This window comes from Leucoraja erinacea, chromosome 8 (assembly GCF_028641065.1).
Source record: "Leucoraja erinacea ecotype New England chromosome 8, Leri_hhj_1, whole genome shotgun sequence".
Taxonomy (NCBI): domain Eukaryota; kingdom Metazoa; phylum Chordata; class Chondrichthyes; order Rajiformes; family Rajidae; genus Leucoraja; species Leucoraja erinaceus.
This window is the reverse complement of record NC_073384.1, coordinates 68,219,381-68,246,182: the sequence shown is the minus strand read 5'-3', so window position 1 is coordinate 68,246,182 and position 26,802 is coordinate 68,219,381. Positions and strand designations below refer to the sequence as shown.

Genomic DNA, 26,802 nt, shown 5'->3' with positions numbered 1-26,802 from the left:
TAATTTACATAAACATCCATCACATTGCTGTGATGGAAGGCCAAATAAGCTTATCTCTCCACTGCACTCTCCCCCCCTCGATGTCAGAGTCAAAGTCAAAGCCCCCGGCTGGCGATGGCGATTGTCCCGCGGCCATTAAAGCCACGCCGGGTGGTGCGAGGTCGCACACCGGGTTCTTGATGTTAGAGCCCCCGGCGTGCGCTCGCAGAGTCCCGCGGCCATTCCAAGCCGCGCGGGGCGGTGATGTAGGCCCCGCTCCAGGAGCTCTTCAACCCCGCAACTCGGGCGGGGGAAGTCGCCGTTGCGAGAGCCCCGAAAAGCGGTCTCCCTCCAGGCACCCGCGGGCTCCCAGTGCCGCCGTCCACAGACCTGCCGTTGAAGCCTCCGACTCTCCGGTCGGGCCGCAGCAGCAGCAGCAGCAGCGCTCCTCCACCGCTCCACCCGCTCCGGACTCGGCCAGCCCCGCGACGGCGATGGTGAGTCGTCGGCACCAGAGTCCCCGGTCTCTTCCTGTTGGAGGCCGCTCCTCGTTGCAGCCCCAACGATAAGGGAAACCCGACGAGAAAAGGTCGGGTTTCATTCTCCCGTGCAGGGAGAGATTTAAAAAGTTTTCCCCCCCCCCTTCCTCCCAGCACAGACCCCACCCCCCCCCACACACACCAATAGTTAGATGCAAAAAATACTTTAAAACTACATTAAAACACAGACAGAAAATAATAAAACGCGGACAGACTGCAGAGGCCGCTGCTGACGAGAGTCGCGCGCCGCCCACCGGATTGTTGTGCAATTATTGAACTGCACCGATTAACATCATGTTGTTAATATAACTTTCCAGTTTAACTGTGATAAGCTTGTCATAAATTTGAACTTGTGATAAAATGTACTCAAATTACATTAATTAGAGAGTGATCAAGACATAACAGATCTTAGAATAATACAAATTTGTCGAATAATAAGTCCACGGTGAAAGTGTCTCTTCTGCTGATACCTGTGTTACAGTACGGTCTCTACCCACTTCAGTGTCTTTCTGGTCATTACGGACACATTTGAAACCCTTTCAGTATTAAGTTTTTTTTTTTAATTTTATATATTTAATTTTGATTTCTCTATTTTGGTGGACACCCATCCAAGACCAGAAATACAAAACTGAGTACATTGAATAAAGATCTTACTGATATGATACATTTGCTGGGATTTAGTCAGGCTGCAATATATAACTTTGCAACTTTCCAACCTATTTATCAAGACCAGTCAGAAAAAAATAGCATTGCAACTATTTCATTTTGCCTTCTATGTATTCCAATTATTGAACTGCACTTTCTATTAAGTATTCTCCTGAGAATTCTATTGCTATCCACTTCTGTACGAAGGTCTTCCATTCCTTCTGGATCTTTACGCCACGAACCATGTGCACATATTTATACTTTGCACATGCCTTGTTCCCTTTAATTCTGTTTGCTGTCATTGTACTTGCTTGTCCTTCAGAGATCAATTATGCCCACAGGGAACGGGCATAAAAAGGGGGTCTAAAAGCAATGTATTGCAGATGCTGGAAATCTGAAATTAAAATGTTGATACTATACAGGAGTCAGAAGAGAGAAAAGATGATTTAGTTCAATTACCTTTAAACGAACAATGAAATGTTCAAAATAAAACCAGTTTCAAAGTTCAGGGAAATGAAAGGGACACATCAAGGGAGACCGAATAATAGAAACATACAGAACAGAAACAGGCTCTGACCCACCTGTCTGTGCAACTCTCTATACTCATCCCATTTACTTGCAATGGCCGCATGGCCTTGTATACGTAGCTATTTGAGCACTTGTCTATGTGCTTTTTGCATGTTGTGAGAATATCCACCTGCTATCTCATCCAACAGCAAACCAGGCTTCAACTGTTATCTGTGTAGAAAACACATTTCCTTCCGATCTCCTCTAAATCCTCCAACCTCTCACCTTAAACTTATGTCCTCTTACTTTTTCCATCCCTACCATGGGAAAAAGATGCTTAGTCTTTACTCTATGAATCTGAATTTTCTACCTATATCAGGTCACCCTTCATGGGACAAACCAAACTGAGCCAATTCGATCTTTCATGATAACTAATGCAACATCTTGGAGAATCTACTCTGCACACACTCCAGCACAATCATATCCTTATTCTATTGCTGCAGCCAAAACTGTACTTCATACTCCTGGTGTGACTAACCAAAGTTTAATGAATTTTTAAATTTCCATGCCAACTCTTTTATTCTATGCTGCGGCTGAAGAAAGCAAACATCCTACATGCCTTCCTCATCACTTTTTCTGGCTGTCCTGACAAAAGTCTGTAGACATATCCTGAGGTGCATCTATTCATCGATAATACCAAGGCACCCTCCAAAGACTGGATGTCCCACCTTGTTAATCCCTCTCAAAATACATTGCCTTGCAATTTTCAGGATTAAATTCCATTTGTCATTGCTCCACCCATTTTATCAGCTGATCTATATTATACTGTAACCTTAAGTAAAGATCTTCACTATCTGTGGCATCATGAATCTTTGCATCATCTTTGTGCATACAAAGCACTCGCGTTCACATCCCAAGTTATTTTGGTGCATTGTAAGCATCAAAGGCCAAGCGGCGTTGTACAGATCTATAATGTTTTAAAGGGATAATGGTGTAGGGTGGTAAAAAGATTCAAGTACAAATTGGAAGGAGGTATAAAGGAATGAGCAGAACGAAAGAGTCTTAAATTCTGAAAATGGAAAATACACAAACTAGAAATGTTAATTTCGGAAATCTTTGAGCTTATTGCAAATCCTTTGTATTCATTTGAAAGGTTAGATGTTGTTCTTGGGCTTATGGTGATGAGCTCTGCTGGAACCATGAAAGGAGTTGAATATAGAATTAAAGTGACAGGCAACTGAACTTCAGTCATGCTCACAGACAATTACACAAACACCACTGTTTTTTGTACAATTTTGCCTCTTTTTATTGGATTAAGATTCTTTTTAAAACAAGAAAATCTTAAAACGATAGTTATAAATTTAATATTTCTTTCAGTCTTTTAATACTTTGCACATGATGTACCACGAAGCTACTGCTTGCCATGTAACTGGAGACTTAGTGGAACTTCTCTCTATTTTCCTGTCTGTTTTGAAATCTACTCGCCCATATCTACAACGGAAAGGTTTGTTAAATTCTGGCATGTTATGGGAAAGTTATTGATCTTATTTGGAAGGCTTCAAGAGCGTCACAGTGGGATGAACAGTAAAAATTCTCATGCAGACTTTGATTTTGTTTATTTTTCATTAAATAGCTTTTTATTTGGCATTTGCCTTAGTTTTAATATTTACTTTACATTTGTGGGAGGACTAGTGGGGTGAAATTAAAGGATATCAAACTTAAAATTGATCCTCAGCCATGTTCAAGAATTAAGCATGTCAACTCTAATTATACAAATTCCTACAATCATGTTAACTTTTTGCATTTATGATATTTGCAAGATAATGTACATCAGACAACACAAAAAATAAATATTGTTTTGTGCTAAATTGCATCTTTAAAACAGACCCATGAGTACATAAATATGTAATCATGCATACTTTTTGTTTTAAGTTGTACTTACTATAGATTTGATAGTATAATTTATTTATTATACGGTGTCCTCAATAATGTTTGGGACGAAGGCCCATCATTTATTTATTTGCCTCTGTATTCCACAATTTGCGAATTGTAATAGAAAAAATCACATGCGGTTAAAGTGCACATTGTCAGATTTTAATAAAAGCCATTTTTATACATTTTGGTTTCACCATGTGAAATTTGCAGCAGTCCAAATGGGGAGACTATGTATAAACACAGCTGTAATTTCTACATGGTGAAACCAAAATGTATAAAAATGGCCTTTAATAAAATCTGACAATGTGCACTTTAACTACATGTGATTTTTTTTCTATTATAAATCTCAAAATTTGGAGTAGAGGCAAATAAATAAACGATGGGTCTTTGTCCCAAGCATTATGGAGGGCACTGCGGATGTTTAGTGTTGCCTTAAATTGTTTTCAATACATGAGTATTATTAAAATTTTATTTGCAATTAAATGAAGCATTTTCAGCTTCAGATTCATTGTTTTCACCTTGCATTTACAGATGTTAAACAAGCCCTGATCCAGTGGCAAGAAAGAATCGAATTTGCTCACAAGCTTCTCACATTATTGAATTCCTATAGCCCTCCAGAACTTCGAAATGCCTGTATAGGTAATAGGAACTTTAGGTTGTACTTCTGCTGCTACTAAACAAATTGGCACTGAAATCTTTGATTCATCAGGATGGGCCAGTTTCCTATGTAAAGTAAATCTTGTGTGTTATCTGTTTGAATGGCAGAGTAGTTTTGTGATGTAGTATTTAAATTCAGCACAAATTGGTTCGCATTTTCCTCTCCCTAGTGACTAAAAGAATCCTGCTTATGAAATAGTTTTGCCAATTTCAACCAAATTTTTATTGCATATCTTAAATTTGTCCTATTTAACGGGTCAACGTCTGCCATTCTGATGCAACTGGTTGTTTGTTTTTAAATAAGGGAAGTGGAGGGGATGCGGGGTGGAGCTTGAAACATGGTGCTTTATCCAATATTTTAGAAGAATGTGCTGCTTTTAAAAAAAAAAAGAGTTTAAACAAAAAGGGCTTTAGTTTCAGTTCAGGGAAAAAAATGAGTCTGAAGAAAGGGTCCTGACCTGAAACTTCACTTATGTAAGTTCTGCGGAGATGTTGCCTGACCCATGGAGTTACACCAGCATCTGTCTTTTTTGTAAACCAGCATCTGCAGTTATTATATATTTTTTAAATAGCATAATATGATATCTTAAAAAAGGAAGAATTCTAACCTGGTATTAACACATATGAACTCGCGTGTGAACTATAAGTGCATGAATGCCACATTGCGGGCTGTGTAGTGCATTTTTGCATCAAATGCATTCAATTTCCATTTTTAATTGCTCTAAGGAGCAAGGAAAATAGCAAATCTGAAATATGTACTTTAGGTGGATAATCGGATTATAGAAATACATTAGCTGGAGAACTATGCACAATTCCAATCTTTAAGTTCCTCACTTGCAAAATAATTAGTGAATCTGCCCCTTGCATTAGTGCCAACATATTGCAGGTGAGTTCATCTGAGTTCTCACTCAAAGCCTGACAGAAGGCTTCAGTAGTATCATTGTGACAAACTCTTTTGACATTTGCATGTATTGATATATTGGGCGTGATCAATTGTTTAGAAGGAATAGGACAAAATACCAATTTTAAAAATGATGTGCAATGGTGTACTTTTTAAAACTTTTCCATTGTATGTAATGATGAGCTTCAGTAACTTATGATATGACAACTGGTCTCCATTTTCCAATGGAGTGCCACCATATTAATACAGATGGCAAAGCACATATAAGGTAACTAAGGCAAGGCACTGATTGCAAATGTCAAAACTGTTTTTACTTAAGATTAGCTAACAAGGGGTACACAAGGGGTTAAGTTTAAAAAAAAAAGACCATGTTAACAAAAAATGTATTTTCATTTTCAGTCGTGAAGGAGATTCAGAATAGCCTGAAAGTTTCTTTTTTCAGTCAGCATGTGGTATAAAAATACCTTGTGTAATAAAGTTATGATTTCTAGAAATATTAACACAAATCTGTTTTAGCTGATCGCCTCTTGCTATTAGATACAATAGAATTACAATATGAAATTAAAACTAGAAAACTTACACACTCTAAACGTGACGTCTGTGTGTACTTTGGCACAATGAGTGTAGCTCATACAAGTTGAGTATAGAAGTTGGGATGTAATGTTAAAATTGTACAAGGCATTGGTGAGGCCAATTCTGGAGTATGGTGTACAATTTTGGTCGCCTAATTATAGGAAGGATGTCAACAAAATAGAGAGAGTACAGAGGAGATTTACTAGAATGTTGCCTGGGTTTCAGCAACTAAGTTACAGAGAAAGGTTGAACAAGTTAGGGCTTTATTCTTTGGAGCGCAGAAGGTTAAGGGGGGACTTGATAGAGGTTTTTAAAATGATTAGAGGGATAGACAGAGTTGACGTGGAAAAGCTTTTCCCACTGAGAGTAGGGAAGATTCAAACAAGGGGACATGACATAAGAATTAAGGGACTGAAGTTTAGGGGTAACATGAGGGGGAACTTCTTTACTCAGAGAGTGGTAGCTGTGTGGAATGAGCTTCCAGTGAAGGTGGTGGAGGCAGGTTCGTTTTTATCATTTAAAAATAAATTGGATAGTTATATGGATGGGAAGGGAATGGAGGGTTATGGTCTGAGCGCAGGTATATGGGACTAGGGGAGATTATGTGTTCAGCACGGACTAGAAGGGTCGAGATGGCTTGTTTCCGTGCTGTAATTGTTATATGGTTATATGGTAATGTATAACTGCATACTGTCGCAGTGTCAAATCAGTTTATTCCAGAAATGATCATTAGAATTAAAAAAAAAACAAGACAGCGTGAAGATCAACCCAGGGTCTTTTTGTTTAAATGTATAAAATGTTCTTCTCCTATCATGTTAACAAAATTGTCATTGCTTTCTAGATGTTTTAAAAGAGCTTGTTCTCCTCAGTCCTCACGATTTCCTTCATACTTTGGTACCATTCCTTCAGCACAATCATTGTACTTATCACCATAGTAATATACCAAGTAAGTGCAATCTTAAAGCAATTACTCAGCAAAACGTAAAATTATGTATTCATTATTATCTTTGGCTTTGAAAATAATGCGTCACTTCCCATTTTTTTGAATTTGTTTTAGTGTCCTTGGGCCCCTATTTTCCCTGTCGTGAGAACATAAAGTTAATGGGCGGCAAGAATAATATCCGTCCTCCTCGTCCAGAACTCAACATGTGCCTCTTACCCACAATGGTGGAAGCTAGCAAGGTATGTTCAGGCTCCATTGAAGAGTTCTAATTAGGCAAGGCTTACACGTGTATTTACTTTTCCTTAAAGGCAAATTTAAGAAATGAATAGTTTTGTTATGTCTTTGCGGTTGAATTTCATGGCCACCATTTTTTTAAATACCTGATCATCATCAGCAGGGTGAGAATCAGGTCAAAGATATTGCATTATTCCTGGCAAAAATAATCATAGGGAGAAGGTCCACCTGAAATAGTTGCATATGCATCTTTATGATTGCTAATACAAATGTTAGCTTGAGCTTAGTTAAGCTAACAGATTTGAGTATAAGAGCAGGGAAGTTCTACTGCAGTTGTACAGGGTCTTGGTGAGACCACAACTGGAGTATTGGTCTCCTAATCTGAGGAAAGACATTCTTGCCATAGAGGGAGTACAGAGAAGGTTCACCAGACTGATTCCTGGGATGGCAGGACTTTCATATGAAGAAAGACTGGATAGACTTGGCTTGTACACGCTATATTTAGAAGATTGAGGGGGGATCTTATAGAAACTTACAAAATTCTTAATGGATTGGACAGGCTAGATTCAGGAAGATTATTCCTGATGTTGGGGAAGTCCAGAACTAGGGGTCACAGTTTAAGGATAAGAGGGAGGTCTTTTAGGACCGAGATGAGAAAATCATTTTTTACACAGCAGGGTGAATCTCTGGAATTATCTGCCACAGAAGGTAGTTGAGGCCAGTTCATTGGCTATATTTAAGAGGGAGTTAGATGTGGCCCTTGTGGCTAAAGGGATCAGGGGGTATGGAGAGAAGGCAGGGATGGGACACTGAGGTGGATGATCAGCCATGATCATATTGCATGGTGGTGCAGGCTCGAAGGACCGAATGGCCTACTCCTGCACCTATTTTCTATGTTTCTAATGGGTTTACATCTCTCAAAAACATAGCGTATAGAATATCACAAGCTTAGCTGGGGTCCTGGCATGGCAAGTTTGTTCAGAAACACCAAATGTTCCCCCTTCAACATAATCTAAACTTAAATGTGTTTTCTGGGCCTGTCCCACTTGGCCGTCATTTACGCAACAGGCCGGTAGTGACTGATGCATGACGGTCGCACGCGTCTTCATGTGTCAGCACAGCCGTCTGGAGCGCGTGATGTTATTTGAATACCCAGTGGAAAGTTGTTTAGTGCATAATATTGGGGTTTTTTCTCGAATAATGGTGTAATTCAGAAAATTGGTCGCTTTGCGTTATGTTTTCATCCTCCTCTCCTGGAGCGCCGCGCGATACCGTGCGCCACTCCATACCCCTCCGCACTTGTCCATGCGACCGTCCTACCCGTGCGTCTCAACACGACGACGAGGTCGCGTAAATGGCGCGCAAATGACAGCCAAGTGGGAAACAATCATATTTCCAATGGAACACTGTTGTTTCGCATCTCACAAACATTGCCAAAGTAGGGAATTCCCCACAAAAATATTTCATTCTCACTCCACTGTGATACAAGGATTTGAATGTAAAATATACAGGCACTCCCAACTTACATAATAAGCGACCGATAAACTTATATAAGCATTCTTCAAGCCCACTCGGGGCTCCCCCGTGGTGTCCGCATTGCACCTCCCCCATGGTCTTTGCCTCGGAGCTCCCCCGTGGTCTCCATTTTAAAGAGTAAATCTATGCATGAGCAGTGGCACGTGCATTTCCGACGTGTAACGTCTAACTTGGGCTCGGGTCCTCAGGACGGAACCCTCATGTAAGTTGGGAAGCGTTTGTATTATCTACTTTTTTGAATGCATGTTAACATTTCTATCATCTAACTGATGTAAAGATCATGTTTCTTCTAACTATGCTAGTTTGTTTTGCAGGGAAAAGATGACATTTATGACCGTGTGCTAGTGGATTATTTCCTTTCATACCATCAGTTCATCCATCTCCTGTGTCGAGTAGCAGTGAATTGTGAAAAATTCACAGAAACCCTGGTGAAATTAAGTATGGACTAATCTAATTTTTTTAACTGATTAATTATTTGTATTTTGATGTGTGTTCTTTGTTTTATTTTAGTTTTTGACAAATAATTAAGATAAATATTAATTTTTAAATATATGTTTTAAGATCTCTGATTGTCAGGTGTTTAAAAACAATTTAAAGGCCTTTAACAAAAGGTCCAAAGGCTATCAGGGCAAACCGAAGATGCAGGTACAGGATTCAATAGCTAATAGGTGCAGGAGGAGGCCATTCGGCCCTTCGAACTAGCACCGCCATTCAATGTGATCGTGGCTGATCATCCACAATCAGTACCCCGTTCCTGTCTTCTCCCCATATCCCCTGACTCCGCTATCTTTAAGAGCCCTATCTAGCTCTGTCTTGAAAGTATCCAGAGAACCAGCCTCCACCGCCCTCTGAGGCAGAGAATGCCACAGACTAACAACTCTCTGTGTGAAAAAGTGTTTCCTCATCTCTGTTCTAAATGGCTTACCCTTATTCTTAAACTGTGGCCCCTGGTTCTGGACTCCTCCAACATCGGGGACATGTTTCCTGCCTCTATCAGATACCCTCTCATCCTTCTAAATTCCAGAGTATACAAGCCCAGCCGCTCCATTCTCTAGGTCTTAGGTGCTACATCCAGCACCAGAGATCTACTCTGCCTGACTCTGTTTGATATCTCTGGGATATTATGGGTCATCTCCAAATCTGGAACAGTTTTGTGCAGGAGAGATCTTGGGGTCCAAGTTCATTACTCCCTGAACGTTGCAACATAATTAAATAAGAGACACAATTAATTAGGACATATGTTTGCTTTCATTGGTTGAATCATTGAGTATATGAGCCAGGAAGTAATGATGAAGCTTGATAGGTCTACTAGACGGTGGGACCCGTTGGGTCCCAACATCACCCGAGAGGGCTGGTCACCAACGCAATATTCCACCTCTTCACCAATTCCAATACTGCTCACCAGTGGGTGGGGGCTGTCTGTTGCGCTAGTATGGGTGTTGCGGGCCGAAGGTACTGGTTTCCAGAGGGCTAGTATAGACATTGTGGGCCGTATGGATGCTTGGGCAGGCATCCAACTGTTGCAACGATTTTAAAAGCCAAGGCGAGGCAAACAATTGGGCTGCAGACACCCGACAACCAAAATTCATTTTGTGAACACAAACTTTTTAAAAGGGCTGCAGCCGCTTTACAGCTTTACAGCCGTATCGAGGGGACTCACCGTGGAGTAGACGTGCGTTCAGTGTTATTCGCAGCTCAGTCTCTGCCAGACCCTCTCGCTTCCTGGGTCTGGCAGAGACTGAGTGAGGCACGACACTTCCTGGTTTTATAGTCCCTCCCCCTGTCTCCAGCGGGGGCAGCAGAGAGAATGGGGAATTTTGTAAAAACATTAATATCTCTCTCATTTTTCATCGATGGAAAATATCCTCCGCACTCATACGGCGCAGGGGGGCTCTGAGCGAGGTGGCCAAAAATAGCGGCCGTAGGTGGTGGCGTTCTCTCGGAAATCGCAGCACAGTCGGCCAAAAGCGGTCAAGATCAGAGATTTAGTAATATCGGTATTGCATGCAGTTCTGGTCACTTCAATGCAGGAAGGATGTGGATGCTGGGGAAAGGGTGCAGTGGAGGTTTATCAGAATGATGCCTGGGTTAGGGAGTATTAGCCACAGGGAGAGGTTGGACTGATTTTGATTGGGTTTTTTTGGAACACTCCAGGAGATCTGATAGTAGTGTATAAAATGATGAGAAGCATAGATAGGGCAGGCAGTCAGAATCTTTTTTTGAAGGATGGAAATATCAAATGAGAAGGCATAGCTTTGAGGTGAAAGGGCAAAAGTTTAAAGGAGAAGTGTCGGGCAAGTATTTTGTTAAATACAGAGGGTGGTGAATGCCTGGATGGCGCTGCCTGGGACGATGATAAAAGCAAATACCGTAGTGGCATTGAAGAATTTTTTGGATAGGAAGTAAATGGAGGGAAATGGATTATGTGCCAGCTGATAGGAGTCAGTCTTGGCATTGTGTCCCAAACAGATAGTGTGGGCTTATTTTTGTGCTGTACTGTTCTATATAGGACAGGCAACTTGGCAAGCAAGATTGTGTAGTGGGCGGAATCGAGTAGGACTAACTTTGAATAGACTTTTGTGATGTAGAATCGTTTTGCTTTGTAAATTTCAATCTTGACATTCAGTAGCATTATTTCAAATCCCAGAATGTTTATGTGCAATTACATAATCACTGTAGAGGCACAGTTCCTTCAAGAATTTCATAACAGCTTGAACATATATGTAGTCCCTTCGCTTAGAAAATAACTCAAGACATTTCACTGAGATGAAAACAACATAGATTCTGGTGAAAAATGAGAATTTAGAGCAAAGGACAAAAAGGTAGGTTTTTCAGATAAATGAATAGAGGTTGCAGATACAGAAGGCATTTAAATGAGAAACCAGGACAGTTTATTAAATAAATAAGATTGGATAAGTATGGTAGAAGCAGAAGACATACTGAATCCTAACTAGAAGTTGAATTTCCTATTCCAAAGGTAACGTGATCTTTTGAAAGATACATGATTTAGCTTTTTCTCACCGTTTGTTTCTCAATTGCTGCTTCTCTTCCTCGTCATTTTTGAGAATCAACACCATTGGCACATTTGTTGTGGGGAAGGATTCCTGAAAAAGCATCGAGAAATCAGGATTGTGGTTGTGGGAGCCTTGCTTGGGTATATTCCTGGTCATTGTAATCCTGCACATGCTTTATGTTATGGTTAGAAAGTGGCTGTTGAGTGTTCTTCTGTAAAGAGACAGATGGAGTTTAGTGGGACGTTAATTGTGCTTTTGCTCAGAGAAGTTTCTGTATGAAAGCCTATTATGACTCCTGGGGTCAATGTGATAAATGTCTGACAGTTTGGTTAATACGGTGTAAATGTTTCATGTATTTTGTGTTTTTTATGACTGTTGGCAAACTAATTTCCCTCCTGGGATAAATTAAGTTGTATCGTAACCGTATTGTAAATAGACTTGGAGACATAATGAATGATGAAGAAGAAACTTGAATAAATTGAACACATTGCATGGAAGACATATAAATTATATTTTTGTTGCCCTTAACTTATTTAGTATAGAGAGTAGTCCATACATAGAATGAGCTACCAGCTGAAGTTGTAGACGCAGACACAATTGCGACTTTTAAAATACGTTTGGACAGATATGTGGATAGGAAGGGTTTAGAGAGCTATGGGCCAAATGCAGGCAAATGGAACTTGCCCAGAATGTCAACTAGGTCAGCATGAACAAGGTGGGCTGGAGAGCCTGTTTTGGGCTGCATAGCTCGATGACTCTATAACTGTAAACTAAAATATGTCTCCAAATGTTCATTATCAATATGTATATTTTAATTACTGAATTTGTAGGTTAGAAGTTGTAATTTATTCATTTATTTGGATCCATGTAAAATTCAGTTTCATTACTTGTTCTACATTTTAATATATATATAACTATAGCTTTTAACAAATCAATTATTAAAACATTTTGTGAACAAAAATAAAATAAGGAATTACAGACTATTACATTTGAAAATACACTTTGATTTGTGATTGTACACAATGTTGCAAAAATGATCGGGGATACATTGTGCATAATTTAATTACTGTTGAAGTTATTATTTTGCCCTCCTTCAGTGACTGTGCATGTTTGTTTTGTTCTTATACAGGTGTTCTGATAGCATATGAAGGTTTACCTCTACATTTAGCTTTATTCCCTAAACTGTGGACGGAGATTTGCCAATCTCAGGTATTTCAAGTTTTGATCACTGTCACTTTTTTCTAAATTATGGATAAACCTTATTTTCATTTTTGAGAATATCATCCATAAGTTATGTACTTTAAAAAACTTTTTTTTTAAATTCTGAGATTCTTCTGACAAAGTTGTCAATTTATTGGCATCACTGATTATCCAGTTAAATTGTTTACTGGAAACCTGTTATTTGTGGATTGTAAATGAAAATCATGATGCTGCAAATGCTAGAAATCTGAAATTAAAACAGAAAATGACAATGTTAGAAGCGCTCTGCAGATCTGAAATGTTATCTGCATTCCTCTTTCCACGGATGTTCCCAGACCCGTTGAGTGTTTCGAACATTTTCTGTTTTTATTTTATACTAGTGGATTGTAGATCTTTTCATATTCATCAGATTGATATTCAGATCACAAGGTATTTGATAATGGTAGAGAATGCAGTTGGAGAGGATAAATCGTGATGCCACATTTATTCTGAAGCTGTTGAGATACACGCCATTTCAGATCTGAGATACAATTTTCCCCATGTTTTGCCTGTGAACACTTGATCAGTTTGTTCTATCAGTGATTTGAATGAGGGGATCAAGCATGATACATCCCAGTGTGCTTATGATACAAATCAGGCCATGAGGAGAACAAAAGTTTCAAACGGGTAGAGTCAATGGCCGAGGATATGGCAGATGAATTGGAAAAGTGCGAGGTCATCCACTTTGGGTTGATATACTAGAAACCCATTTTTTTTAAATGGTTAGAGATTAGAAGGTGTTATTGTTCAGAGTGACCAGGGTATTCTTGCTCAATGGCTTGTGTACCAACATGCATATTCTGCAAGCATTTAGTAAGGCAACACTAATTTGCACAAATATTTATGCACAGCAGTCAAGACTTTTTGCTCCAATTATTGGTGAGATATTGAATATTTCATAGGGATTATGAAATCCTCCCAATTCAGGAGGGATTTCTCACAGAAAATGATTACCAAATTGATGCCTGAGATGTGGATGTTGTATGTGAATACATTAAAAGACTGGAAGACTGAAATGATCTTATTGAAATATCCAAAATGCTTGCCAGCTTGAAATGGTAAATAGTGGGATAATGTTTTACCGAGCTGGGGTTTCAGGAACCAGGGGTCAAACTCAAGATAGGAAGTTAGCCACTCAGAACATCGCAGATATTTCTTCACTCAGTGGATAGTGAATCTTTGGAACTCTATACCCAAGAGAGTTGTGGAGACCCAGTCAAATTTCAAAGTAGATACAGAGAGCTATTTAGATATTTTGGGAGACGGGGATAACGCTGAAATGGAAGATAGTGCATGATTTTATTGATCATTGGGCAAGCACAAGGGGCTGAATAGCATAAACTTAAGTTTTAACTATTTTCACAATAGTTGCTGTAAATCTACAACTTATGACCAGCTAAAATTAATAAAAATTAAGTTGTGCAATGTAAATTCATAACCCTTTTTGTAGTGCTATGTTCTGATCATTGTAAAGGTGGATTTAACAGCGAATGCATCAAGTCAGAGGTGTCTCGAAATAATGGCATTTTTTCAGCCCGCCTGGAATTGCTACATGTACTTGATTCAGATGCCAAGTTTGCTGTCCGGAATTATCTAAGACTGGTGACAGGAAGTCTGAGCAGTACTTCCAGTATCCATTGAGAGGGCACGGTTGATGAAACTGCCTAGAGAGCATTAACAGCTAACAAAAACCACACCCAGTGTTGTTGGCAGTAAAAGTAATAAGAGATTTTCAATAGCTAATATCTCTGACATAATTTAAAGACAATTTAGCTAAAAGCATTGAATGGCCAATTTTTTAATAAAGTCATCTTTGCCTCCAAAGCCAGAACACTACAATCACCATTGAAATTAGTAGCAGTTCACATCCAGGAGTAATTTCTCCTTCCCATTAACAAGACTGGGCTCCACTGTTGGACCGAGTGAATTCCAATAGAGGATGCATTGACTGATTTGTCCTTACATTTCCAGTAATGTCCAGGCCTTATCGATGCTGAAATGACTAAATCCCAGAGATTCAATTCAGAATCGATGACATCCAGGTCGTTTGTAAATAGTTTCTATTCTTTCCAGTATGTGCTGCTGAGTTCTCGAATCAGCCTTTTCTCTCTAGGGAAAGCAAAACAGAAGCAAGACCAAAAGGTCACTAGATAAGCAGTCTTCTGGCTGCAAAAATGCCTTGGCCTATGGTTGTAGCAGCAAACGAGTAATAACTTAATTGTGCACACATTTTTTATTTGCATCTTTGTTTTCCAGTCAACTATGGCAAAGAATTGCGTTAAGTTGCTGTGTGATGAACCAGTATTTGCTGAATATATTAAGTGTATTCTTATGGACGAGAGGATCTGTTTAAACAACAATGCAGTTTATACCTTTCTTGCTTGTTTCCTCCCCAAGGTATGTTACATTTGTTTCTACATTGTAATCCATGTTAATTAATAAAACCTCATCTGTCTGATACTTTTGAATTATGAGATTTCTTGCAACACAGTGCATGAAGTTAAGGTCATTTGCTTGTGTTGCTTCAGAATTCATGTACTATTTCAGGAAAGTTCTGGAAATAATTGACTGAAAAACACAGTGATTAGTTTTGATGTTTAACTCCAAAGTTCTGGAAATAATTGACTGAAAAACACAGTGATTAGTTTTGATGTTTAACTCCGTTCCAATCAATCATCTCTGGGGAGTGGTGAACCCATGGGGATCAGAGGGTCAACAGGCAGGGACAGGATACTGAGTTGGATGATCAGCCATGATCATATTGAATGGCGGTGCAGGCTCGAAGGAAAAATGGCCTACTCCTACAACTCGTTGTTTTCAAGCTTGAAATTGTACAAGACCTGTTGAGGGCAAATTGTACAAGCCTGTGATCAAATTGGCAGATAAAATGAATAGCAGCAGCCAATTTAGTAGGGTACTATGTTATCTGTACAATTGGAAGCTAGCAAAATGGTCAATATTCTCAATGAGAAAAAAAACTGCTAAATGGATAAGGAGAGAAAAATAATTGCGGATTACAAGAAACACTTGGTTAGGCTAACATTCCTCTAAATTTGTCCCAACCATTCTGGAAGGAAAACTTCAAAAAAATGTTTGTTTCAATTGATATAACTCAACAGCAATGTTATTGGAAATTGCAAATACATTAGACATTAGAAATGGAATTTCATGTAACCTCATGAGATGTATTGATTGCTTGTTTTTATTTTACTGGTTTTGAAGATGACTCTATCACGTTATCTCAATAAATTTTTGATGTATTTTTCCATCATTCACCCATTCAAATTTTGCATTCCATTTTGGATACAAAGAACTGCAGATGCTGGTTTACAAAAAAAGACAGTGCTGGATTATCTCAGCGGATCAGGGAGCATCTTTGGGGAGCATGGAGCCTGGATTTTGGTTGGAATCCAAAACGTCACCTATTGGTCTCCGATGAAGATGCATGACTCACTGAATTACTCCAGCACTTTGTGTCTTTTTTGGATTCCATTATTTCTGATTGCAAATAGTTTGTGAAATGTTGTTACAGCTTCATCAGAGTTCTTCCTGATTGCAGTGTTTCACATTTTATCCAAGTTCTGCCATCTGATTTTTTTTTTTCTATTTTTTTTTGTCATGTGTTTTAATGTCTATTTTTCTACTTCTTGGTGTCTAGTGCAAGTAAAAAATGATAGCATCTGATCCCATTTCCTTAGTAAATCTTGTGTTGATACCTCACAGATCTCATGCAAAATATATATGGTGTATAGTTCTTGCAGAGTGAATTGGATAAATTGTTTGAGTGTAGTGCATTCTTGTAAGAGAATAATATATATCTCGGGTTGAAAAGGCATAAACAATAGATATCATCTATGGAAACACGTCACCTTCATGATTACAGCTCTTCAAGGAATTACAAAAGATTACATTGCAGAGGAGGCTCATTCATTCAGGCCCGATATAACAGCAGCTACCCCTGTCCCATCCATTGGAAACAGCATGGAAACAGATCAACTTGTCCTTGCCGACCTAGATGCCCCATCTAAGCTTGTCCCATGATCTCACGTTTGGCCCGTGTCTCACGACTCTCCTATCCATATACCTGTCCAAACATATTTTCAATGTTGTTATTGTACCTGCCTTAACTACTTCCTTTGTTCCATATACCGATCGTCCTCTGAGTGGAAAAGGTTACCCCTCAGATTCCTATTAAATATTTTGTCTCTCACCTTAAACCTATGCCCTCTAGTTCTTGATTCCCCTACGCTAGGAAAAAGACTGCATTCATCCTGTCTATTTCCTTCACGATTTTAAACATCTCTATAAAATCAATCCTCGGCCTCTTGCGTTCAGTCCTAGCCTGCCCAACTTCTCCTTATAGCTCAGGCCCTCGAGTCCTGACAACATCCTTGTAAATCTTCTCTGCATCCTTTCCAGCTTAATAGCATCTTTCCTGTAACAGGGGCTAAAACTGCATAATACTCCAACTGCGGCCTCACCAATATCTTGTACTACTGTAACATAATGTCCCAAGTTGTATACCCAGTTCCCTGACTTATGAAGGCCAATGTGCCAAAGGCCATCTTCACCACCCTATCTGATGTCACTTTCATGGAACTAAAGTGTACCACAAGTTCCATCTGCTCTATAACACTGCCCAGAGTCTTACCATTCATCGTGAAGGTCCTGCCCTTGTTTGACTTCCCAAAGTCCAGCACCTCGCACTCAGCTGAATTAAAATGGAGCACTTCAGACTCGCCAGCTTTCCAAATAATGTTCATTCAAATAATTAACTGATTCTGTTAGAATACCAGGAATTACTTTGTTTTAAAAACAGAAAATATTGAAAAACACTCAACTGCTAAGGCAAATCTAAGGCAGGATCAGTGAAATAATTAATATTTGAGCTGCAAGACCATTAGTCAGAACTGACAATCAAGTTCAATGTTGAATCCTTCTCCATTCTTCTGGTAATCTATTCCAGATCCTAACTTTTTGCTGTGTTAACATAAAAATTCCTCATGTCCGTATTTTGGTTCTTTCGCAAAACCACTGGTTCTTCACCTTTCAAATGGGAACAGTTTCTCCCCATCTATCCATCCACATCCTTCATCATTTTAAATATGTCACTTAACCTCCACTTTTCTAAGAAGAAGTAAGGGGAAAATATACAGTTAGTGTAAAAACCCTTAACAGCATTGATATACAAAGGCATCTTGGACTCCAAGTTTATAGCACCCTGAAAGTGGCAGCACAAGTAAATAGATTGGTAAAGAAGGTGTATGGTACGCGTGCCTTCATAGGTCAGCGTATTGAGTATAAGAGTCAGGAATCCATGTTGTAGCTTTCTAGGGCCTATAGGGTTCTGGTCACCCGATTAAAGAAAGGATCTGGATGCTTTGAAGAAGTAGTAGAAGAGGTTGACAATGCTGTCTGGATTAGAGGGTGTTAGCTATAAAGAGGTTGTCTAGGTTGGATTATTAATAATTATAGCAGCATCAGCATATCTCTATTATGGAGCACTTCATTATAAGAAGCTATATTGGCAAAAGTAGTTTTGTACGAGACTTAACAAACAAGATGTCTGGACTAGCCGGTCTATCCCTTCAGGGTGAAAGGCAAGGCAAATAGAAATGAATAAAGAAAGAAGGGAAGATTTTGATATCTAAACTGAAGGGATCTGTCAAAGCATAGTTTAACTGGGTCAAGATTTTCAGCAATGACCTGGCCAGACAGTCTATTTTATAACAGTTTAGTTTAGAGATATGGTGTGGAAATAGGCCCTACGGCTCTCCGAGTCCACACCGACCAGCGATCACCCATTCACACTAGTTCTGTCCTACACACTAGGGAATATTTACAGAAGCCAATTAACTTACAACCCTGCATGTCCTTGGAATGTTGGAGGAAACCAGAACATCTGGGAAAAACCCACGTGGTCACAGGGAGAACGTACAAACTCCATATAGACAGCAACTGTAGTCTGGATCGAACCTGGGTCTCTGGCGCTGTCAGCTCTACCACTGCTCCACCATGCCGCCCATAAACCAACAGGAATAGAATAAATAAGGGATCCACAGAGGGTGGATTTATCTCACGCTTGCTGAGAAGAGAGAAGGAAGTGATGCCAGGCAAAGGTGTGTTGGAGCACTTTGTTGCAAGACTTAAAAGTTAATGTGGTTTTAGCTAAAGCCAACAGACCCAAATGGTTCCTTTTACAATATTAATGGACATTAGTAAACAAATAACAGTAAATTGTGAAATGATGCATTTTGTAAGGAAAGATACATAGGCAATATAAATTAAATGTTAGAATTTAAAAGTAGGTGCAGGAGCAGGTAGAGCGAAGGCGGTTTATACATTTTTGTAAGTGGCAAAAGCAACTTGACATGACTGAAAGATGCAAAGGATTTGGAGAGGGGTCCAGAATTTTTAAAATCAGAGTTGAGGGATTTCTGTTTAGAGAAAGACTGGAGAATTTGTGATTGTTCTTGGTTCTGGAGAGATTAAATAATTGAGAGGTTTTGATAGAGTAGACAAAGGCTGTATTTCTTCTGGAAGAATCCCAGTCACCGGAAGGTAACAGTTTAATTGGCAGAAATTGAAAGTTTCTTTTCTCTTTGGTCAGCATGTTATGGTCTGGAAAACACTCTAACAAAGCAGTGAAAGTAGATTCATTAGTGTCTTTCAGAAAGGACCAAGATACGGTATTGAAGAGAAGCAAATTAAATGATTCATGTAAATGTGTAAATTGATGGAACTAAATTGTTTAACTTTTTCAAATGGCCCTTGACTGAATTTCATTATTCAAAAATATAAACCAATCTAAAGCATATTTCAGAAAGATAGTTCTCGATAGGATTATGAGAAGTATGAATGCTTGAGTCGCCTTTTGTGTTCAGACTTACGTTTTAAATTGTAATCTATCGATTTCTTTATCTTTATTCTTGACATTGTTTTCCCAGGTTCAGAATCAGGTTTTTTCCAGTTCTAACTGTTCCAGTTTGATCAATAATTTAATCACAAATCTAATAAATGAATACCATAATCTTGAGCCAGAGCTTCTGGGACAACGTGTTGAAATCTATAAAGTTGGTGCTATTCTAAATGGGGTAAGATATACATGGTCTTAATAAATCTTTTCTCCAGTTTTCTGCTTGATTTTTTTTTTAATGTAGTGCCTCCTAATGTTTTGTCTAAATGTACCTTCTGTATCCACGGTCTTCTGAAACTGTGACTCGGTGGAATTCAACTACATGGGCTGTAATTTAGGCCCAAGCATCAAAACCTGCACCAGCGTGATGCTGATAAACACCCAAACAATAACATATATAATGGACCCTTCTACCTTCGCCCTCGCCTGTCCTGAATGAGCATTGATGATATGGGCAGCAAAGATGCATGGATTGATTATCCAACCTGCACAAAGACATATGCTCTCAAAACAGATTTGGATGAATTTCAAATGGCTTGAGTCATGATCAGAAAGTGAATCAACTGTATATTCCCTAATCATCCACATGCATGCAGAGATTTATTCTCTACTAGTAATGCTTTATAGAAGATACTTGTGATTAATATACTGAGTTCCCTTTTGCAACGATGGTAGGAAATTTATATTGTGTTTTTGTGCATTAATAGTAATCCAACCTACTTTTGTTTTAAAACCTCGATGGTGATTATGAACTTCCTACATTTAATGTGTTCTGCCATTTCTCATTCAGTTCCTGCAGCAACTACAGTAAAGGCTTTATTATACTGCATTTTACAATTCATTACAATCCAGTCATTAATATTTGAGAGGGAATGGTTGGGCAATGGGAGGGAATGTGTAGCTGCAAAGGGGGTCTGGACTGATATTGACAGCATGGGGGAAGGGCAATGGAGGGAGAGGCAGCCCAACAGAGCGGAGACATCAAGATATCAGCTGCACATAAACTACTACTTGTCAAGTCTAGATAATGGAGCTTCTACTGTAATTGCACTTGCTTAATACCCGACAAAACATTTCTAGAAGCCTTTGATCTATTTTTTGTGTTAACAGGATCTTCGAGCTCTTGCTTTGCTGCTTTCTATACATACCCCCAATCTACTGGACTCGGCACTAATCCAGACACTACAGGATTTGTTAAACAAGTGTAGAACATGTCAGCAGCAGAAAAATGCATTACAGGAACAGGAAGCAAAGGAAAGAAAGATAAAGGGTGAGTATAAGGCATTGTTTTGATCAATTGAAATGTATTTTAATTCTTGTTTCCTTTTTAAAACTTTAATATCACAACCAATATTACCATTGGATTATTTTACTTGGACTATCATTTTAGCCATTTAGATGGTACTGATAATATGAAGATACTTATAGTTCATGTCATGTCAAACGTAAATTGCATCATTTTAACTTTCTGGTCTTATTGAGAAATAGAAGTGAACTATTGCTGAAAGGCAGAAGCTGCTCCTTTGCAATAGTAATGGCTTTGGTACTAAACCAGTTCCAGCCCAAGAAATGCCAAGAAGTTTGACATATTTTCTGATAGAGCTTTAGAGCTTAACTAAATTGCAAAAGCATCCAAATAACTGACAAGGATAAACGTGGATCAGTTTAGGAAATAAATCAGCAATTGTAGTCTCTCAATGTTCTAGAAAAAACATTGACCTTAGCCAGTAAAGAGCCTGTCCCACTTTCCCGAGTTATTCACGAATTCTCCCGAGTTTTCCCCTTAATTCAAACTTGCAGAATGTTCGTAAGGGGTCCGTAGGAGGCTGTAGGAGTCCGTAGATATATTGTAACGGCCCGTTGTGACTGCCATAGGTACTCGGGGCATCCTCTCGACTTTTTTTACTCGTGGACATTTTTTATCAGGCTGGAAAAAAGGTCCTTACCTGATGCCCCGAGTACCTACCGCTGGCATAACGAGCCGCTACGGTATATCTACGGACTCCTACGGCAAACTGTGAAGGGGGAGGGGGATGGAGAGCGAGGGAAAGCAAGGGTTACTTGAAGTTATGTTACTTCATAAACAAATGCAGAAAGTTGTTGTAGGGAGTCCCCAGGTTATGACAGTTCCTGAGAACTGTTGATAACCAGATCTCTTTAAGTCAGAAATGGACAGAATAAGAGCCGATACCAGCTGACCTTACTGCCTCAGGTCTGCTTGGCTTAAAACAGTCCCCGATTGTTACAGTGTGGGGGGTGGGCAGGGGAAAGTAGGGGGAGAAGGCAGCCAGAAATATCCTGCTCCCATCTGGCAATGCGTACCTGCAGCCCCACCACAACTGGCAAATCCAGCAACTCTCCTGCCAATCTCCCAGATCCTCATCCATCTGTACGGACTATCCATAAGTCTGGCACTCATAACTTGGGGAAGTCCTATGTTATAAATGCAAATCTGAAAGCAATGTAACTACAAAGGAAAATCTTTTTTTTTATATACATTACCCAAAGGAAAATTGGAAAGAAAGTAATTTTTCTTACTCTTGGATTGCAGTGGTAGTTATCTGCTTAATGGGAAAGGAATGGCAATATTTTAATAATTAGCAAGTAATCCCACATTATCAAAAGTGAATCGAAACCAAAACTGTTGGAAGCACTCAACAGATCAGGCATTGCCTGGTGATTGTGAATCAGAGTTACTTACTGTTTCAGGTGGCAGACCGTTTGTCAAAGTGGAAAAGCGAGAACATTTGTTCTGTTTAAGAGAAAGTTGGGATGGGATGTTTAAGACAAAGGAAGTATCTGTTAGGGTGAGGTCGTGGTGTGGTTGGGGTGGTCAAAAGAGAGAGGAAAAAATAGAACAAAATCTATGATATGAGGGCATTTGGAGATTGACAAATAAATATGAAACGGTAAGCAATGCAGGACTAAAAGATATCCCAGCTGCACTAATAGAGAACAACGGAGCCAATCTCATGCAAGTCCATCTGTGATATTGGCTCATAGCCTTTGTTCATTTTATCTCTGGAACTCCCTCCACTAACCCAGTGACCAATTGACCTACAATCTATTCCCACAGTATTCTTGGGCTCACCCTTTCAGAGATATTCTCATTGTGTTAGTCATTTGAAGCCCGAATGGTGGCACCATTGAGTGTGGCCGCCCAGCCTGCAGCTGTCTTTCCTTTCATTTTTTTTTTGGTATTTTTAGTCTGTTTTAAAGTTTGTGTTTGGAGGTCTTTTAGTCTTGTGGGGGGGACGGGGAAACTGTTTTATTAGTCACTTCCTGGGCAAGGATGCGACTATTCTTCGAGCCGTATCTTCACCCCCCCCCCCCCCCCCCCTCCTCGTGGCCTACCACCTGGATCGGCGCGGCCTTATCTGCCGGAGACCGGCCAGAGCCTCAGCTTCAGCAGCGGTGGCGCAGCACTGATTCCATCGCAGAGCGAGCGATGCCTTACCGGGGTCGCTGTGTTGGCGCTCCGAAGTGCTGAGACTGCCGACTTTGACACAAGAGGTGTCTCCCTCCCTGACTGTCAGTCTGATGAAGGGTCTCGACTCGAAACATCACCTATTCCTTTTCTCCAGAGATGCTGCCTGACCCGCTGAGTTACTCCAGCATTTTATGTCTATCTTCCCATTTAACTTCATTTGTTTCTTCCAAATAAGTCCAAACTGTGCCTATCCCTCTGGGATAGGCACAGCATTTCTCTTTCATATATGCTCAAGACCTCTTCCTCACCTCTTTTTCAGTACATTGATGATTCATTCATTGTACATTGATGTACATTCAGTACATAGATGACTCTATTCATGCCACTTTGTTCTCAAAGTTTCTCTCCAGTGATCTCTCTAGGCTGTGCCATCTTCCATTCCACTGATATTAATATTTCTCCCTTTTCAAACCATATAGGGTTCCTCACAACCATAGCTGACAGAGACCTTGACCATGTTGGTTCCGTCTCCACCCTTTTGTTTGCTTCTCTGTCAACATCGAGATGGGATTTCCTTTTCCTCACCTTCTACATCTTCCAATTAAATAAATTTCTGACTGTTTTTTGATACCTCCGTAAAGTTACACCAGATATATCTTTTGGGAGGGGTATCGTTCAGAGATAATTTCCTTTGGGATGCTCGGGTTCATTTTTCCATTCCTACATGTTACTGTTTATGAGGTGGTGGTCTCCATGTAGCGCATGAATGCTTTTGCAGATCTCCATTCTGTGCAGAAACTTGATTTTGCGCTTCTAGTTACCTCTGAGTTTAATTCTCCATCCAATTCCCACTCTGGCTGCTCCAATGTTGGTCTCCAGTGAAGCCCACTTACAACGTGAAAAATAGTATCCATCTTCTGACAAGATACAGTATGACCTTTTACTATGAATTCAAGAACCTTAACATTTAATTTCTTATTTTTAACATCGAGAGTTTATCTTTGATAATTTCACATTTTGCTTCGACTTTAACCACTTCCAGGTTGATGTTTTTTTCATGCCCCATTATTAGCTTCAATGAAGGATCGTTACCTAAAATATTGACAATTTCTCTTTCCCCAAAAGTTGCGTGGCCTTTTTTTTTAACAAGCCTTTTACATTTTTTTAGATTTGAAAACATATGCAGAATTATGTTTTTGGAATATCATTATCCCTCTTTTGCAATATTTGGTTGTGAATGTTTTTCACATTTAGTTTTCCTCTTTTTATCTAACAGATGATGAAGGAGCCACCCCTGTTAAAAGGAGGCGCGTTAGCAGTGATGAAGAACATCCATTGGACAACAGCACGGGACAAAGCACACCCAGTGATGCTCGGACGGAACCTAGGGAGGCATTAACCTCTGCCAGTACCTCTGACACTGAAACTAGGGACTCAACGGTTATTGATCCAGGCACCGAACAAGACCCACCAACCCCTGATCCCATTTCTATTAAAGAAGATAAAATGGAAGTTTCTTCCTTGAGTACACATGAGACATTAATCAACAATAGGCCCCAGGACTCTGTAGAACAGTTGCAGGGAGAGGATGCAGCAGACAACTGTAAAGTGGTGAAGGAACTACTAAGTTCCGAAAAAGAAACGAGTGTGAATGAAGATGATTCTGATTCTCCCTCTACGTCACCACCTGCTACGACAATTTTATCTGAGCTGACTGACCTTAGGAACTGTGAGGCTCAAAACTTGCCATCATTTGATCCAGAAACTGGTTTATCTAATAGCTGTACCCATTCCAGAGGGCTTTTTAACATGCAACAGCAGGACCTTTTAGATAATTTGTGTAGGACCATTGAATCCACTATGAGCGCAGTCACACGAATATTGAGCAGAGGGAGCCAATCCACTTCTTGATGAGACTACTAGCATGACTAGTTTTGTCCTTTATAAATACAGTTTGAGTTTCGTTTAATTCTGTTCTGCCTGTTGATCTGATGCTTTGTGCTTCACTGTCAAGTGACATTTTTTCCTGCTTGAATGCCTGTTAGCTATTTGTATGAAGAAGCATCTCGGCCATGAGAGAGATCCAGTGTGTTAGGGTTATGCGCTTGAAGATGTGATAAATGGAAAACTAAACACAAATTTTTAGATAACTTAAAACAAAGGCATTTGCAGCATATTTCTCAAGGGAAATCATATTAATGGTCAGCTTTTACATAGAAGTAATTTGTTGTGGCTTTTCATCCAGATTTGAGGTGTATCTAGGTGTGAAGGGTTACAGAGATTTTTGTTCTTCTCACATTGTATGATGTAATTTAAAAATATTGCATTTTTACTGTGTATAATATTGTGTCTTTTGTTGCCGGTTTTTGTACTCTATTAAGGAGGCAACCTTGCCTCAAATCTCCGTGGTTTTATTATCCAAATTACGTTGTTTACTTGTATACTAAACCAACCACGATTAATTTGATTCTGTGAAGAATCCTCTGTAGACAGGAACTGGCATAAATAAGGTGCTTTATCTGACAGGTTTCCCATGGTGGAAATAAAGCACACAAAATAAAAATCGGAACTTTATATTGTTTTCCATGTTTTTTGATGCACACAAACTTGCCAAATATTATGAATGAAAGGAAGTCAATAATGGATTAATATTTTTAATTATTACAAAATTAAAGTGAAAATAACATTGGGTCATTCTCTTTTTGTTAATTATAATGAATAGAAAGATCATAGAACATGGTGTTTGTTCAGTCGTTTTACACTGATGCAAAGTGAATTTAACATGTTTCTAAGCATTATTGGGGATTTATTAGTAGCTGTTCAAAATCATTAATTAGGAACAAATATTAGTTTAACTCCGATGCTCACTGATATTGTAAGTCGTTTCCAGCATCTGCATTTGAATTGAATTTGAAGTGCTAATGGTCAAATCATCTTGAAACTTAAGATTTACTATGGTGTTGGGAATGGACAGATGCATGATGCTCAATGAAAAGGTGAATCTTGACAATATTCCCGAGTTTTGTAATATGTTTGACAATTCTATTTGCATAATGAATTCTTAATATTAATTTTTCACTGCTTGTGGACAGTGTATTTTGCTATGATTTTAAATAGTTAATTAAATCCTGATGTGCAAGTATATGCAAAAGAATTAAGGAAAATATAATGTGATATTCCAGAATTGTAAAGTTGAAGGCAGAAGATATAATAAATACGTGGATCCTGAAATAACAAACAAAGAAAGATTTTTGAATGTTTGTGCGTGTAGCAATTGTCACTTATTGACCATATGGGGATAATAATAAGTTATGTTTGTTTGTTCCACTTGCAGATACTACTGAAGCATTGAGCAAAAGCTTTAAGAGGTTCAGCTCGTAAAAGGATACTCTGCAGGGTGGAAGCAAGGGACAGAAAAACCAAAAGGCCACATGTGCTGGATTGGTCTCGCCTCTGTGCCCTGCACCTGGTCTTTAAAGATCATTCACACTTCTAAACATAAGATGATTGCAGGCAATTTCAATGTGTAATATGTACGAAAGGCAATAAAATGCCGGAGTTACTCAGCAGGTCTGGCCAAATCTCTGCAAAAGAATCAAGAGTGTTCTGTTCACACATGTCCCGAAATGGAGCAATGACACTCTTACTTGTGTCACCACAACAGATATGTAAATGTGGTACTCAGTAAACACCACAATAAACTCCAAAACATTCAGTAGCTTATTTGGAGGTTGTAGAGTCCAACATCATGATA

At 39.3% G+C, this 26,802-nt stretch overlaps 1 protein-coding gene across 6 annotated transcripts in view; it reads left to right on the top strand.

Annotated features, from left to right (window-relative positions):
- The window catches only part of usp34 (ubiquitin specific peptidase 34), a 217,205-nt gene extending 191,583 nt beyond the window's left edge, over window positions 1-25,622 (top strand). For all 6 annotated transcript variants that reach the window (XM_055639914.1, XM_055639913.1, XM_055639912.1 and 3 more), the window contains 10 exons: window positions 3,048-3,174; window positions 4,137-4,244; window positions 6,578-6,682; window positions 6,794-6,918; window positions 8,764-8,887; window positions 12,593-12,672; window positions 14,959-15,099; window positions 19,650-19,796; window positions 20,729-20,888; window positions 24,325-25,622. In XM_055639914.1, coding sequence (XP_055495889.1) covers window positions 3,048-3,174; window positions 4,137-4,244; window positions 6,578-6,682; window positions 6,794-6,918; window positions 8,764-8,887; window positions 12,593-12,672; window positions 14,959-15,099; window positions 19,650-19,796; window positions 20,729-20,888; window positions 24,325-24,959 — 1,752 coding nt within the window. In that variant the 3' untranslated portion in view covers window positions 24,960-25,622. The remainder of the gene's footprint in view (window positions 1-3,047; window positions 3,175-4,136; window positions 4,245-6,577; window positions 6,683-6,793; window positions 6,919-8,763; window positions 8,888-12,592; window positions 12,673-14,958; window positions 15,100-19,649; window positions 19,797-20,728; window positions 20,889-24,324) is intronic.
- Window positions 25,623-26,802: the final 1,180 nt, after the last annotated feature.